Below are 16,686 nucleotides of genomic sequence, written 5' to 3'. Positions count from 1 at the left end.
ACCCCCAGTGCTAGTTACCATGTAAATACTAGTGTGGATGGGGCACAAGGATCTCTACTGCTGTGTCTATCCCTGCTCTGAGCAGACTTTCTTGCCGTGGTGGGGAAATGCCTGAGCCCTGTCTGCACCAGTTGCTGCCCAACTACAGGTATTAACTCTAATAGCATAGACATACCCTAGAGATGAGAGAAGAGCTTCATCTGCAAGGCCCTGCAGTTCCTGGCCTCTCCGCTGAGACCAGCCAACAGTACGGTCTGGGCTGTGGCTATCTGCTGCAGGGAACTAGTGCCTCCTTCAGGTACCAAACATCTGTTCACTGTTAATGCCTCTAGCGCCTTCCAGCTTGGCACAGATTACAGCTGTAACTGCACCCATATCCCAGTCTCCAAGCTGAGGAGTTAAACAAGAGCGTGAACTGAATGCTGCTTCCGGTCTTCTCTCCCCATCTCAGGAAAAAGTGTATAGCAGTAATGGGAAGAGTTGAGAGAAGGGCAACGCAAACACTTAGTAACCTGGGAACACTTCAGAAAAGGCCTGGGACTGCTTAAGTCAGCAAGGAGATAATAGGGGATGGCATGATGAATGTGTACGAAATGATGAACCATATAGTGAAGGCTGGGGAAGTTTTCCTACTGTATATGCCCTTTCTCATGCTCTCTGGAGATCTAACTCAAAAGCAAAGGATCGCCCAATGAAATTAAAAGGCAACTAATTTAAAGCCAGTAAAAGGAAATACTGCTTTACCTGCTGTGTGACCTGTGAGACTCCCTGCCACAAGGTGTTGCTGAAGCAAAGAGCTTAGTAGGATTCTAATAAGGTGAAAAATAAGAATAGCGACAGCGAACATGTTGTGGAAGGAATCTAAAGCCACATGCTTCAGGACACACAAGCTACCTGCCGGGGCTAGGAAGAAATTCTCCTAGGAAGATGTTATGCCACCCCAACCCACGGCAGGATTTTTGTGTCTTCCTCTGGAACAGCTGGTCTGACCATTGCTGGAGTTGGGATACGGGGTTGGAAGGACCGTTGGGTCAGGCAGTTAATTCCTTTATCCCTGTTGGATAGAGAAGAAAAGCTCCTCCTTCCTTGCTGGTTTCCACATGCCTCTTCTGTGTAAGCGGGAGCCACCTGACTAACTTCCAGGGCTCTCTGCCCTCTGCCATGGCCATGGGTCTGTTGGGTGTATCCAAGGGCACAGGCCTGCAATCCTCAAAGGGCCTGGCCTCCCCTGCACGTGCTCTCTGGGAGGTGAGGGAGCAGCTCAGCTCCCCTGTGCAGCAGGAGGCATAGGGATGGCATGTGTGCAGTACAACGCGGGGTGAGAGCAGCTCTGCGTGTGCTGTGGTTTAGAGCATCCCTAATGAATCCATTTATGTAAAGAAGATTCATTAGACACAAAGGTGAAAAGGAATCTGGTTTTAATCCTAAACAAGTGAGGAGTCCAGTGGCACCTTAAAGACTAACAGATTTATTTGGGTATAAGCTTTCCCACTTCTTCAGATGCAGGGAGTGAACATTACAGATGCAGTCATTATTACACTGACACGTGAAGAGAAGGGAGTTACTGCACACATGGAGAACCAGTGTTGACAGGGCCAATTCAATCAGGGTGGATATAGCTGATGAAAGTTGCTTTTGTAGTGAGCCAGCAGCCACTCCCAGTCCCTATTCAAGCCCAAATTAATGGCGTTAAATTTGCAAATGAATTTTAGTTCTGCAGTTTCTCTTTGAAGTCTGTTTTTGAAGGTTTTTTTCGTTCAAGTGTGGCTACTTTTAAATCCGTTATAGAATGTCCAGGGAGATTGAAGTGTTCTACTGGCTTTTGTATGTTACTAGTCCTCATGATCCTAAAGAAGTGGCACCAAAGGCTGATGGCTACAGTTCCCACTGTATGCCCTGCCCCCACAGACGGCAACTATGAGAATTCTCCCATGGGCTCTTCAGCTCCCGGACAAATCGCTGTTGTTTCCACTGGAGAAATGGATACTGTGGGAGAAACTTGCTGGAGTTTCTCTCTATAGCACGTTTTCACTGGACCCCTTTCTCCTTCACCCTATTGTGTTTAATCAAGTAGTTGTCCAGACAGCTGCTTTAGCGCTGCAAAGTCTCAGCGGGGCGGGGGAAGAGAGCAGAGGGAAGTCACTCCTGCTGTACCAGGCAGGAGAGAGAAGCTGGATCTTTCCACCAGTGGCACTTCCGGAGCTCGCTGCCCTCAGCCCTTTCTGCCTTTGGAAATGCAGCACCTGTGGCACCATCTTTGTGTCATAGAAACACCCTCCCTCCTTCCCCATGAATGCTCTGTGATAACCACAGGACAGCACTGCCCCAGGCTGCAGGCAGAGGATGATGAGTGAGTAGTTGGAGCAGGGTGCCAAGAGCCAGCACCTGGGGCCAGATTTGAAGATGCAGAGAGGCACCTACTGGGATTTTTTCAAAAGAACTAGGCTGGGGGGGGGGCAAACTATGGCCCTCAGGCCAGATCCGGCCCTCGAGCTCCCATTGGGGAGCGGGTTCTGGGGCTTGCTCCGCTCCGGTGCTCCAGCCAGGGAGCAGGGTTGGGGGGGCCGCTCCATGCGGCTCTGGAAGCAGTGGCATGTCCCCCCTCTGATGCTCCAGCCAGAGAGCAGGGTCAGGGGCCACTCCACTTGGCTCCCGGAAGCAGTGGCATGGCCCCCCTCTGGCTCCTATGCGAAGGGGCAGCCAGGGCGCTCCGCTCTGCACGCTGCCCCTGCCCCAAGCACCGCCCCCACAGCTCCCATTGGCCAGGAACTATGGCCAATGGGAGCTGCAGGGGTGGTGCCTGCGGACGGGGTAGTGCGCAGAGCTGCCTGGTGGCACCTCTGCATAGGAGCAGGAGAAGGGACATGCCGCTGCTTCCGGGAGTCGCTTGAGGTAAGCACCACCTGGAGCCTGCACCCCTGAGCCTCCTCCCATGCCCCAATCCCTGGCCCCAGCCCTGATCCCCCTCCTGCCCTCCAAACCCCTCGATCCCAGTCTAGAGCATCCTCCTGCACCCCAGACCTCTCATCCCCACCCCAGAGCCTGCACCCCTTCCCCCACCCCAACCCTTGCCCCAGCCCTGATTTCTCTCTGAACCCCTCAGTCCCAGCCCAGAGCACGCTCCTACACCCCAAACTCCTTATCCCCAGCCCCACCCCAGAGCCCGCACCCCTAGCCGGAGCCCACACCCCCGTGCCAGCCCAGAACCCCTTCCCGCATCCTTCACTCCTCATTTCTGGCCCTAGCCCAGAGCCCACACCTCCAACCAGAGCCCTCACCCCCTCCCGCACCTCAACCCCAATTTTGTGAGCATTCATGGCCTGCCATACGATTTCTATTCCCAGATGTGGCCCTCGGGCCAAAACGTTTGCCCACCCCTGACCTAGGCACATGCCCTGCCTAAGTCCCACTGAGATGAATGAGGCAGGTGCCTCGTGCACTTAGGCACTTCTGAAATCCCACCAGCTGCCTGTTTGTAACATTAGGTGTGTAAATACATTTACATACCTGGCCCTGCAGCTCTTTGCCCTGCTCTGCCTCTGATTTACTTAGTGTGTGTGTGGTCTTGGGTAAGTCACTACCCTGTTCTGCGGTTTCCCCACTGGACAGGGAGAAGGTGTTACGGTTTCTTTCATTAATTGTTTGCCAAGTGCTTTCAGAGGAGAGGAGTTAGTCAATGCTCTGTTGCTGCCCTTGCAGTGGAGGCCAGCAGGGAGCCTCCTTGGTTTCCCATCCAATCCCAGGCCACAGCACGGTAACATCCGCTCAATGTGCAGCAACAGTCAAAAAAGCGAAGAGAATGTTGGGAAGCATTAAGAAAGGGATAGACAATAGGACAGAAAATATATGGCCTCTATATAAATCTATGGTATGCCCACACTTTGAATACTGCGTGCAGACGTGGTTGCCCCATCTCAAAAAAGATGTATTGGAATTGGAAAAGGTTCAGAAAAGGGCAACAAAAATGCTTAGGGGTAGGGAATGGCTGCCATATGAGGAGAAATTAATAAGACTGGGACTTTTCAGCTTGGAAAAGAGATGACTAAGGGGCGATATGATTGAGGTCTATAAACTCATGACTGGTTTGGAGAAAGTAAATAAGGAAGTGTTATTTACTCATAACACAAGAACTAGGGGTCACCCAATGAAATTAATAGGCAGCAGGTTTAAAACAAAAGGAAATATTTTGTCACACAACACACAGTCAGTCTGTGGAACTCTTTGCCAGAGGATGTTGCGAAGGTCAAGACTATGCCAAGATTCAAAAAATAACTAGATAAATTCATGGAGGATCGGTCCATCAGTGGCTATTAGCCAGGATGGGCAGGGATGGTGTCCCTACCCCCCGTTTGCCAGAAGCTGGGAACGGGCAACAGGAGATGGATCACTTGATGATTGCCTGTTCTGTTCATTCCCTCTGGGGCACCTGGCATTGGCCACTGTCAGAAGACAGGCTACTGGGCTAGATGGACCTTTGGTCTAGCCAGTAGGGCCGTTCTTATGTTAAGCTGAGCACTGGAGAAGAAAGCAGGGCCTGGAAATGAGCATCCCAGGTACGCTGATGCAGGAGGCTAGGGCTCTCAAACCTTGCTCTTGCCACTCAAGGTGGCTCAAGCTCTCTGGTTTGTCTGTGTGATGAGTTTGTAATCCAGAGCTGGAGGAGGGTGAGATGGGGCACTGGTAGGGCATTGATTTCCGCAGCCTCCAGTTTGAGCCACATCCCTTCCCCACAGGAAGTGGGTGGCGGAGGGTGGGGAAATGCCCAATGCGGGTGATCTGCCTGTCACTAAAGCAAGGGGCAGGAAGTGACAGCCACAGGGGATGTGGTGAAAGGGTGATTTGGAGAAAGCAAGTTTGCTGACCCAAGCTATTGGCTTGGTCACTGCCAAAAAGTAACAGACGTGTGTGGAGTGGGAGCTACGTGTGCAGACGTGCAAGCACTGTACTCCAGCTAGTGCGCGAACACAGCACCGCTTTTAGACAGGCCATGTACCTTCAGGGAGTTACTCTCATGAGCCGCTTCCCGGTCACAGGAGCAGAATGACAGGCATGGCTTGGGAAACCTGCCCCCGGAGTCTCACCTTGCACTAGTGTCTTTCTGCTGCCATCCCTCGCTGAAGCCCAGCTGCTGACAGCCACAACCCCTGCTGCATACCGCTGGAGTTCTGGGTAGGGTGTGAACTCTTGGCTGGGACGGGCTCCGCACTTGAGTCAGACCAGATGTCCCGAGTGCTATTGCTCTGACTAGCATGTAAGCTCCTGTGGGCAGGGCAGGGTGTGCTGGAAGCCAGTGCTCCTCCTTTCCCATCACCCTAGCCCCCGTAGCACATTACACCTATGTGCCTAGTGCTGCATTCCATATCATCCTCTGGGTATCCTGGGCATGTCGCTTTTGCTCAGAGGTAGGCCCTGAATTATTTCCTTGTGCTCTGAGATGTGTGGGGAAAATGTCTGAGAGAGAGTCCTCTGGGCTTCTGAGAAGGAGCCTGCTGTCCTGCTCCCAGGAGCAGTGACTCAGGGCTGCATCTTTGGGGCTTTGGGCTGCAGCTCCTTCTCCTGGGGGTGTCTTGCTCCTCACCCATACACCAACCTTAGCTGCAGGAAGCAGAGCAGCCACGTCCAGCCGCTGCTGAGGCCTTGTGGGGGTTGGCATCAGAAGGTCCCAGGAGGAGGAAGCATTGCTGTTAATGTTAAAGTCCCTACGTACAACCGCCAAACTGGGCCTGAGTTCCTGGGCTTGGAGACCCATATCCCCCATAGCTAGCTGGGCACCCTGATCCTGCGGTGCCAGCAGCCTGCTCGGGCTGATGGAGAATAGGCCTGTTAAGGAGAATAAGGCTCTGCGAGGAACAGCCCAAGTGTTTGGACAGTGCCAGGGCACAGTGCTTGGAAAGGCCAGGCGCTGCCCTCTACCAGCAGCCTTGGGCATGCTGCTAGCACATGGAGAGGTGTAGCTGGATCCCTGTTATCAGTCAAGGACGCTGTCAAGCTCTTTCTCCCTGTGCGGGGATCTGCGTGATCACTGGGGAGCACAGAGCGTGTGCTCCTTCCCTAGCCCACTGGCCCTGACCCACCCTTATCTGTCTCTTTTCCTTTGTTTACCCACAGCTGCAGGAAAGCCCTGAACTCTGCAAGCCCCTGGGAGGCAATGTCTAATGAGTAATCCCCAGGTGTTTGCAGAGGCTGCGGCTGGCAGGGCTCAGAGCTCCAGGTACTCAGCAGAGCAACTCTTCCCTGGCTGCTGCCCCATTCTCTGCAGCTGCGATGTCCCAATGACTCTCTCCCTCTGCAGCTGGCAATGGAGGGCAGCATGACTAGCCCCTGCCTATAGACCCTACCCACCCTCACTACAGGGCCTTGCGCTCCCCCCTGCTCCCCACACCTTGAGGCCTTGTGGAGTGTAACGTGGGCTGGGTGCACAGAGGGCAGTACTGCTCATCCCAGCTCCTGCGCCCCTGGCTGGCTGTTGGTGGCTTTTAGCCATGTATAAAAGAGTCAAGGTGTATGCAGCTGTGTCCATATTGCTTCTTTCTCAGAGCAGCAGGCTGACGGGCGAGGTCTATGCTGTAACCTGTTGCTGGCATAGCTGTTCATCGGGTATGAGGAGGTGCAATTTGTGCCCAACATCACTGTGCTGGCGAAAGCCACCAGTGTTCACCTGGCCTCTTTCCTGCTGACCCCAGCAGTATGCGCCTTCTGAGGCTCTGTACTCTACACCAAGGAGTCCTACTTTCTTCCCTGACTACAAGCTGCTACAGAGGCAGGAAGATTGGCGCCTTCTTGCTAGATCCACTGCCAAAGCCCCTAACTTATGGCCTGATGCTCCAGCTCTGGGCCCATTGCATTGTCATTCTCACTGAGTGAGATGGGTGTGAAATGTTGCACAGGTGTAAATGATGGCCCTAGGTGCTGGCACTGGAGAATCAGGCTTCAAGGAAAATTTCCCCACCATCGCAGCCACCCCACCACCATTGAGATTCTCCCATGACTCCAGCAGCTGGAGCTTTAAAGAAACACCAAGTATTGTAAGACTAGTGATTAAACTCCTGAGTTGGCAGGACTGTGCTGGTGTAGAGAAGCACCTGGAGTGGTCTAGTGTAGAGAAGTGGCTGCCAGGCTGTTATTTTGTATTGTATTGTAGCACCTAGGGAGCCTTAGTCACGGACCAGGGCCCCACTGTCCTAGGTGCTCTACAGACCCGTAACACTCCCAAAGAGCTTGCATCTGGTGTATAAATAAAAAAACAAGGGGATACAACAAAAGAGAGGAGCACAAGGTAACAGTGAGACAAAACTTCAGCATGAAGAGCAGTGCAGTTGTAGCCATTTCGGTCCCAGGACATTAGAGAGACAAGGTGGGGGAGGTAACATCTTTTATTGGCCCAACCTCTGTTAGTAAGAGAGAGAAGCCTTTGAGCTGCATGGAGCTGAAGAGCTCTGTGTAAGCTTCTCTCTCTCTCTCACCAACAGAGACTGAGCCAATAAAAAATATTACCTCCCCACCTTGCGTGTCAGCAACAGTCCAGCACACCAGCTGCCTACCTGTTGTCAGGTTTTTTTTGTAGGTGTCACTGCAAAGGAGAGATGGGGGGGGGGGGGCAACAAGGGGCCTTTCAGCCCTGTGTTGTCCTGGGGGTGCAATGACAACCAGAAAGGGTTTTTTTCCTCTCCTGAGACTCATCTACCTCTGCTGCCCTATGACAGGGACAGAGCTCTCTGGCTGCCTGGGATCTCAGGCTAGTCCCAGTTTGGAAGATTTACCGACTCCTTGACCCAATCAGAGGCCACACAAGTGAGTAGCTTCTGGGAAGGTGCAGTCCACTGGTGATAATGCCCCTGAAATGACAGCTCCTCCCTTTGACTTGCAGTAAAATGCCAGCCAAAGGCAAATGTCACCTGCTCTTACTGTTCCTCTAGACTATGTGCATCCCCCAGGGCTGGGGGGTAGGAAGCCTCAGAAAGGAGATGTCTGCAGCATCTGCTGTCTGTCTACATCAAGCAGGATTGTTGCATGATCCTCTGGTTTGTGGCCTCTAGTTCAAAGTTCCCTCTTACAATGCTGTGGGGTTTATCACTTTACATATTAATAATAGAATCTCCACCCCACCCCTAGTTAGCTCTAAATTTGCTTCTGCTGCCAGGCAGAGAGCAGGATTTCCGTTTACGCTTATTGGAAGGCTCTCAGATACCCTGGTAATGGGCAACCACGTAAAAACTCAATAGATGAGTTGTGTCAGTCAGTGGCTGATGAAGATCTGTGCTGTCAGCAGGTCAAATCAGTCATGCTTAGCGGAAGTGGCTAGGCAGCTTGAGAGAGATTAGCAGGCAGCGCAGGGAATGGGTGAACTGATCCAAGTGCTGGTGTTTTCTACCAGCAAGCCCTGTGAGGGCTGACCAGGAAAGGTGGGCCTGAATGTTATTTCTAGAGATGCTATATTGATCATTTTTACTGGGCAGTCTAATACAGATTCTTCCATTCTAGGACTCTTCATCTGCTCAAGATACAGGTGTGTTTCTCTGCAACTGCAGGAAACCTGGGACAAACACAGTTCTAGCCGGTGGTCAGGCCATAGACTCTGGGATTAAATCTCTGTATTTAGACACTGGAGAACTAGCGAGAGGAGCTCAGAGTGAGCCATTTTTATCCCTCTCTACTAGCCCGAGAGACCTTGAGAAACCATAGCCACTACCTTGCCTTTGGATTCTGAGTTAGTTCTTTCCATGGCCATTACTGAGGGTTGTCGTTTAAAAAGAAAACTGTGATGCTGTGAAACTATTTTTTTAGCTTTTTCAGAGCCACTCATGGGCTGGTGCCCTGTTAACCCAGCCCTGCAAAGCTGTGAACTTTTCTTTCCTTCCCCCTGGTCAATGAGGTGAGAACTGCCCTGCCCACATGGGCTATCTAAATACCAAGGACTCGCCCATCAGAGCCAGTGGAAGTGGAGTCAAGACATTCAGAAACTATTATCTGCCTGTTTCCCTGGCTTCTCTGGAATGGGCTCTTTGCTGGCCTGGCCTCTCTCCCTCTGCTCTCCCCATATGACATCTCAATTAGGAACAGACTGGGAGTTCTGTCCATCTGCTAACTAGCCTGTCCTTGTTCACACATCCACAGCTGGAGACTGGAAAGCAGCATGCTTTGTGAAGTTTGTCAAGCAAAAGGGAGATCTGGGGTCAGTGCCTGACTCTGACACTCTGTGACCTTGGGTAACTCCTTTCATCTCTCTGTGTGTGGGTTCCCCCTCTGTAACATGAGGACACTTTCCCACCTCACTCGGACATTGTGTGGATAAAGTGAGTCCTGATTGCAGGGTGCTCCGCTATTACAATGCTGAGGGTCATGTTAGCATCCACCTGGATAGTACCAGAGTCCTGATCTTCATGGGGGCCTTCTGTGGCCTGCAGTGATACACTGCAATAATCATGAACTTCCCTAGCAGAGAGACCAGGCCCTGCACTCAGATGCTGCACCCTTGTCAGCACCCAGCACAGATTTCCACCTGCCCCTGGAGTTCTCAGCAATCCCTGGCCCCCGGGGGCAGCTGCTGGGTCTAGCGGGTCACAGAGCGCATTACGGGGCTGTTGTTAAGCCTGGCGGATGGATTTAGAAGCAGTGTCTCAGGGTGGGTGTCGGCGGCTGATTTAGCGGGGGAGGATTAGCAATTAGCCGCCCGGCCCAGGCTAAAGCTCATTCCAATCGGGCAGTGAGCGGGTCCTGAGCCCTGGACCAGACCGACCCGAGGGCGGGGAGGCTGGGGGAGGAGGGACGCGTCTGCCCCGTGCAGCACCACGTCTGGTCCGGGAAGGGGGTTGAGCAATAACCCGTTCCCCGAAGGGAAGTGACGCGCGGCCCCTTTCCTCATCCCAGCTGCCCCGGTCTGTCCCCGCGCCCACCACGTGTCCCGGGTGCGGGGTTTGGAGCGGGGCCCGGGGAGCGCCCAGGGGTGCTGGGGCGGACAGGCCACGCTGGCACCTCGGGCCCAGGGAGCCCGGCCCCGGAGCGCCCCAAGCCCCCTGCGCGCCCCGCGCCAGCTCCCGGGGCCGGGCTCCGAGGGCGGGGCTGCAGTGGCACTCTTGGATCCCGTTGGTCGCTCTGTCCCGAGGGGGCGTGTCCCGCACGCTGATTGGCCGACGGGGGGGTGTACCTGCCGTTCGTGGGTCTCAGGCGTAGTAGTGGGGCGAGGAGCGGAGTCATGAGCTGCAGCGAGTGAGTGCGGCGGGGGCTTGGTCGGAGGGCGGCTGGTCGAGGGGGCAAAGGGGAGTGGGGGGCTGGTCTGGGGGGCGAAGGGGAGTAGGTGGGGTGAAGGTGAGCAGGGTGAGGCTGGTCCGTGGGCGAAGGGGAACAGGTGGGGGTTTGGTCGGAGGGCGCAGGGCGGCTGATCGATGGGGCAAAGGGGAGTGGGGTGGTGCACGGGGGGGCTGGTCCATGGGGCGAAAGGGAGTGGGGGGCTGGTTGGTGGGGCAAAGGGGCACAGTGGGGCTGGTCGATGGGGCAAAGGGGGGGCTGATTGGTGGGGTAAAGGGGGCCTGGTCTGGGGGGGAAAGGGAACAGGTAGAGTGAAGGCGAGCAGCGTGAGGCTGGTCCGTGGGGTGAAGGGGAACAGTGGGAGTTGGGGGCTGGTCGGTGGGGCGAAGGTGGGCTGGGGGTGCTGGCAGTGAATTGGGAGGTGGATGTTGGTTGGTTTTTCAGGCGAAGTGGCTGCTGGTCTCTTGTGGGGTGTATGGGGCTGGTGGGTGGTTAGTGTGCAGGAGTTTGGAGGTTGCTGACTGGCAGGGTGGGAGGCAGTGGCCGTTGGTTCATTGGTTGCAGGTCTCTGGCAGTGGGGTTGCTGGTGATTTGCGGTGAATGGGTTTAGGAGGTTCTGGGGGGGGGGTGTTGCTAGGGTTTAATTGAGCTCTTCTCAGTCTGATCGCAATGTCCTCTGGCCCTGCTAGATATCTCGGTGCTGTTCTCGGCTCTCCCATCCCCAGGCTACGCCCCTAACCCCATGTCTGTGCTTCTTTCCAGGCTGTTCCAGGTGTTTAGCACACCCCCAGCCATGCCTGTGGATTTTGCCATGCGGCTCTGCCTGACCCAGTCTCCTCCCATCCGCAAGCTGCTGAACTCCTATGAGGAGCTGCGGGGTGGCCGGGGCCGCAAACCCCTCCGCTCCTGCTTGAACCAGAAGCCCAGTGCAGAGCCAGAGCGGCGGGACAGCGCCAAGGGCAGCCGGAGCAAGAAAAAGAGGGTGGTGTTTGCTGACATGAAGGGACTTTCGTTGACAGCCGTCCGCTTCTTCTCCAAGATCGAGGAGGACCTGTGTGACCTGCAGCAAGCACTGTCTGACCTGACCTGCCTCAGGCCCAAGCTGCGAGACCCTCGCCCGGAGACAAAGAAGTATACGCTGGACTTCCCACAGCCCTCTGCCGACTACACGGCCTTCCGCAACCAGCTGCACGTCAACCTGATATGCCTGGAGAACTGTCTGATCCAGGAGCGCTCCCTGTCGGGGACCGTCAAGGTCAGTAACATCGGCTACGAGAAGAAGGTGCATGTCCGCATCACCTTTGACTCCTGGAGGAGTTTCCGGGATGTCTGCTGCCAATATATGCACAACACATACGGCGCCGCTGATGCGGACACGTTCTCTTTCGACATCACTCTGCCCAAAGCACCCAGCCTCCGCGGAGCCATCGAGTTCTGCATTTCCTTCCAGTGTGGGCAGAAAACCTACTGGGACAACAATGGTGGGAGCAACTACAAGGTATGCCACACGAGTTCCTCATCCCCTCCCAGTGCCCTCTCCCAGCTAGTAAGGGGGTCCAGTGTGGCTGGGGAGCAGCTGGGCCCCTCCAAGGCAGCAGCACTGGTCCTCTCTCACTGGCAGACCTGGAGGCGTTCGGAAAACCATGGTCCTTACTGGTAGGAAGGAGCGTTCTAGGTGTGGGTACAAACGCTCTGCTCCGGCAGAGGCAATGCCTTGCGGGAGCCCTGTTGCGGAAGACATTGCTCGCTACTTCACTAGCTTGTCTGTGTCCATTCTGATCTTCGCGGATGCTGCTTCAGCACCAGGACCTGCCCTAGAAGCTGGAGGTCGTAGCTCAGCTTGAATCCTGGGTCTGGGTTCTCCGCGCACAACGCATCACTAGCAGAGACTGTGCCAGGGAGGCTGGGCAGGGATTGTGTGTGGGCATCTCCTGCTGCTGTCTCATCACTTGCAAAAGTCGCTGGGGAAGGGCCTGGCTAGACCTCGGCTTGTTTGCAGAGGCCGGCAAAGTCGCTGGCGGGTCAAACGACCAACCCGCAATAAAAACTGCCCAGCCAGCCTAGCAACCAAGGGCTTTTGGACTCGGTGGGTGTGCAGGTCAGAACGGCAGACCCGTTGGGCCTAGAAACAGGAATGGGAGAGGCTGCCTAAGTGCCTTGTAATTGCCAGGTGTTTGGAACAAATAGGCATCCAGATAATAGTATGACTGTCTGCTGCATCCAATGGCCAGCACGTGTACCATGAGCTATGCCTGCATCCCCTGAAGGGAACCAGTGGCTGTCACTTTAAATCCCCTCGTGAATGGCAAGGGGCTGTGGGACAAGGCACCGGCCTGGCTGTTGGGGCTTCCGTCTCATTTACCCTGGTGGGAGTGGCTGGCAGGTTCTTCACACTGAAGATGACAGACTGCGGGTGGCCTGGCACAGTGGTGAGAGGCTCATTGGGATGTGCTCCTTCAGGACCTGCTGCTGTGGGAGGAAGGCTGTCGTGGGCTTGGCTAGCTTTCACTGAGGCCGCTAGTGACAGCACGTGGGTCGCTGCATCAGTTCGTATCACGCCTCCGTAGGGGACCATGCTCACCTGCGTCTGGTGTCACTGGCCGCCCTCTGGGAGTGCAGTGACTCGGCGCAGTGCAGCATGCGAAGTGCAAGTGCCCAGGGTAGCCTGGCTCACTCTGAGATCTGTGTGTCTGCAGCCCATGCAGGGCACAGGCTGAGCTGGACTGGCTGTCAGTGCTTAGCTGGGCCAGTTGCTGCTGTGATCTTGGTCCTGGGCCACTGGGAAATCTTCCGGTTTTAGCTGTTGTGAATAGATTTAGAACCTTAATAAAAGTCTCTGTATTTTGTGAACCCTGCTCCTCTCTCTCCAGCCGATGGACAGCGCCTCCCACCCCTCTAGCACATGCCATGCCGTGCACTAAGCAGTCTCTGCCTCAGGTCCATCCTCTACGGGTTGCTCTGCTCTTTGGTGAGAGGTGGGAGCAGTGCCTGCCTGTAGCTTTGCTGAAGGGCACAAGAGCATGAAAGTTGCCCTGCAGACTGCCCCCCTGCCAGCAAAGCTGCAGAGCTTGTGACTATCTGAATTTTTTTCAGAAGTTTAGTTTCATTCTGTTTCATGGAGCTGCAGACCAGTAAGCAGAAAGCCCCATCTTCTTGGGACTGCAACCTAACCAGCCAAATGCAGATGGTTTCCAACACAAGGAATAGGTCCAGCACCCACTGCTCCAATAATGGGCTGAACCCCTCCCCCCCCTCCTCCCCACGCCATCAAACACAGGACGGGGCAATATGATCTCCCTGGTATTGCTAAGGTAGTCCACCCCCTTCAATGAATCACATGGAAGTAGAATCACAGACCCCCTGACTGCATGGAGTGTGTTGTCAGTGTAGGTGGATGATGGGCACAAGCCTGCCTTTAAGTTTCCTATCCCTCCCCTGAACAGAGCTTATCCCATTTCACCAAGGGAAGGAGCAATTTTGCAAACCAGAGAAATGGCAACACCTTCCTCCTCATCCCTCCAAGTGTACCTCCTGCTTGGAGCCTCCGGTCACTGCACCAAGCTTAGCAAGAACAGTGAATGCCCACCATCTGCCCTGCCTCCACCACTCTGCTCAGGGCCTGGTGCTTGGAGGCACAAGGAACTATGACCAAAATCTGTCTCTCCCTTGGCCTTGTGCTGTGGGAAGAAATGCCAAACCCACACTGCCTCCTGGAGTTTCAACCCAATTGCCATGTGCCAGTAACTTCAATGGTGTGACGGAGTCTAGGGCTGTGCCAGACGCCTCTTCTCCCTGGCTTTCCTGTGTTACCTGGTTGCTGGTGCAGCCCCAGGGTCTCTTGACCCTCTTGTGGGATGTATGTCTGTTCAGGGTCCCTTTTTCTTATGCCCTTCTCCACTCCTCACCTTTAAGTGGTAAGCTGCCCCAAGGAGCCAGGATTTCAGGGGCTTGCGTCATGGAATTGAAAGCCCGTTAGCTCCTGTGTCCTTTGCCAGTGATTAGCAGGCAGCTGGGATTGGAAGGTGACACAGCAGTGATATCTATAGCTCCTAATTCCTGAGTCCATTAGAGCAAAAGCCTCTTTGGTCGGACTGTGGCCCAGTGATTACCCTGCAGCACCGGCACATAACTCACCCTGGGCCTCGGTAAGTTGCAGCTCCAGGCAGGTACCTGGGTCCTAGGTGACTCGCCTTGCATGGACCCAGCTCCTACCACCAAACACCGTCCCTTTCCGCTCCTTGCATACCCCTCTGCAGCTTGTGGCCTTCAGAGAGGCCAGCAGCTGTGGTGCGGTCAGTGACAGGTGCAGGCTGGCTCCTACAGTGCAGTGCCCCCCAGGTAGGGGTCCCCCCAGCTCTGAGTGCCTGCAGCACACACTGCTGAGTGCAGTGTTTGGTGTGTGGCCTGTGGAAAGCAGAGCATCACGGATCTGTTATAGAACAAGCAGCCTTGGCCCTCATTGCCCCTAGGGTGGGCAGCCCCCATTCCTCTCAACAACTACCAGAGCTCCCTGTGCCACTAGGAGGAGCTGAGCAAGTTTAGGTTGATCCAGGCCCTTCCAGTTGGGAGGGGTGGTCAGTGGGGCTAGGGGCTTGTCTATACTGGCATGTTTTGTCACCAAAAACTGCCTTTTGGTTACAAAACAGCGAGAGCGTACAAGCTACAATGGGACTTTTGTCGTGAAAAACACCCAGTTTTGGCGACGAGAAACTTCCACCCCTACGAGAGACTTTTGTCTTTTCCCCTCCCTTTATTGTTGATAAAAAGCCAGCGTAGATGCTGCTGATTGTTTTATTGACAACTGCTTCCGCCAGTATCCCACAATGCCTGCCCTGATTGCGCTGCTCAGTGTTGCGATCTCTGCTGCCCTGCAGGCAGGCACCTCTCCCTTTTCAAAGCTCCAGGAAGTATCTGTGTGCTGCTCCCTTTTGAGGAGCAAAGAAAGAGCAAATCATTGGGCTGCCATTCCTCAGCACCGAGAGCTCACAGAGCTACTCATGATGCTGCTCTCGGCAGCTGAGGGGGCTGTGGGAAGACTCGGAGAGAATCCCAAGATGGGCAGCGCTCAGCTCTTCATTCCCACAACACTGCACTGTGGGATACATACCCGCAGTGCATTTCTCACCCTGTCCATGATGGTGTCCCCAGTGTGGACATGATCTGTTGACAGAGGGAGCAAGCGTGAACACCCTTTGGCGATTTTTGTTTTGTTGACTTTTGGGTGTCGACATAAATTTTGTTAACAAAACTGAGTAGAGTGGACAAGCCCTAGGAAGAGCCACAGATCTGCCATGACTGCAGCCAAACCGGCACCCCTCTCCCCCATTACTCCTGTGCCCCCTGCTCAGTGGGGAAACCTGACTTCACTGGTAGCTTGGTAAGTAAATTAAAGCACCTCTGGCTGTAAGTCCTTGACCATTATCACAAATAGACAAGTGAGGCTTGGCTGTGTGACTTGCAATTCACAGGTCAGCGAAGCCAAAGTGTTCAGATGGTGTGTGGCTATCGAATTAGGCCTAATACCCTTAAAAGCCCTGAACCAACCCAGCCTTAACCCTAGCTAGGAGGTGCAAAGAGCAGCAATGTTCTCCTCTCATCATAAACAGCTTCTCCCCTGCCAGGGGTGGGTCCTGGACTGGGGCTCAGGGTTTTTTTATGGGCCCTAGGCCATGTTATATAACTAACAATTGCCCCCTTAGTCTCAACGAGGTGTCATTAAACCTCTTCACTCGCCCACCCCATCAGCGTTTTTGTAGGCCAGAGGAAGAAATTGAGGTATGTGGAAGGGAGATGGTTTGCAGTAGGTCTGGCGGTGCCTCAGTAACAGAACTGGAGCCTAGGAATCAGGACTTGTACTGCACCCCTCTCAATGCACTTGATAAAGAGAAAGGCTGCAGACGTAGTTTGTAACATTGTCGTCCCTCTGAATGGAGTTTGCTTGGCTGGGTGGGAGGTGGGACTGGATTGCCCAGGATTGTAGCTACCAAAGGAAGGGACCTTGCTCTGGCCTGAGAAACAGCCAGCGTGAGCGGCTCCCAGCCGGGCAGGGGAGGGAGTCTGAAACACCCAGAGGTCACTTGGGCCGTCCTGCTTAGGGGGGTGGCCACGAGCCCGTGACCCCTCCCTGGCGTGCTGCATGCTGGGTGATTACCAGTTGCAAAGGCTCCTGGGAGCTGTCAGCACCTGCCCCCTGCACAAGCCTTGGCTCCTAGCCCCTGTGCTGCTCTCAGCCGGGCGAGAGGGCAGCTAGTCACACACCCCCGGGGTGACCCCACCTCGGGTGCTGCTCCCCGAGACTGACCCTCCCAGGCCAGGGCCCCGGCAATGTGCAGCGGCCTCCCGGGACGGGCCCTCCTAGGGTGACCAGACAGCAAGTGTGAAAAATCAGGACAGGGGGTGGGGGGTAATAGGAGCCTATATAAGAAAAAGACACAAAAATCG

At 54.7% G+C, this 16,686-nt stretch overlaps 1 protein-coding gene across 1 annotated transcript; it reads left to right on the top strand.

Annotated features, from left to right (window-relative positions):
• Positions 1-9,914: 9,914 nt before the first annotated feature.
• LOC128831726 (protein phosphatase 1 regulatory subunit 3C-B-like) lies at positions 9,915-13,095 on the top strand. The gene is made up of 2 exons (XM_054018438.1): positions 9,915-10,206; positions 11,008-13,095. Exons 1-2 carry the CDS (start codon positions 10,193-10,195, stop codon positions 11,903-11,905), a joined length of 912 nt encoding a protein of 303 aa, XP_053874413.1. The 5' UTR covers positions 9,915-10,192; the 3' UTR covers positions 11,906-13,095.
• The last annotated feature ends 3,591 nt before the right edge of the window (positions 13,096-16,686 follow it).

Source organism: Malaclemys terrapin, chromosome 2 (assembly GCF_027887155.1).
Source record: "Malaclemys terrapin pileata isolate rMalTer1 chromosome 2, rMalTer1.hap1, whole genome shotgun sequence".
NCBI classification, from domain to species: Eukaryota; Metazoa; Chordata; order Testudines; family Emydidae; genus Malaclemys; species Malaclemys terrapin.
The sequence above is the reverse complement of the archived record's forward strand: the minus strand, read 5'-3'. Positions and strand labels throughout refer to the sequence as shown.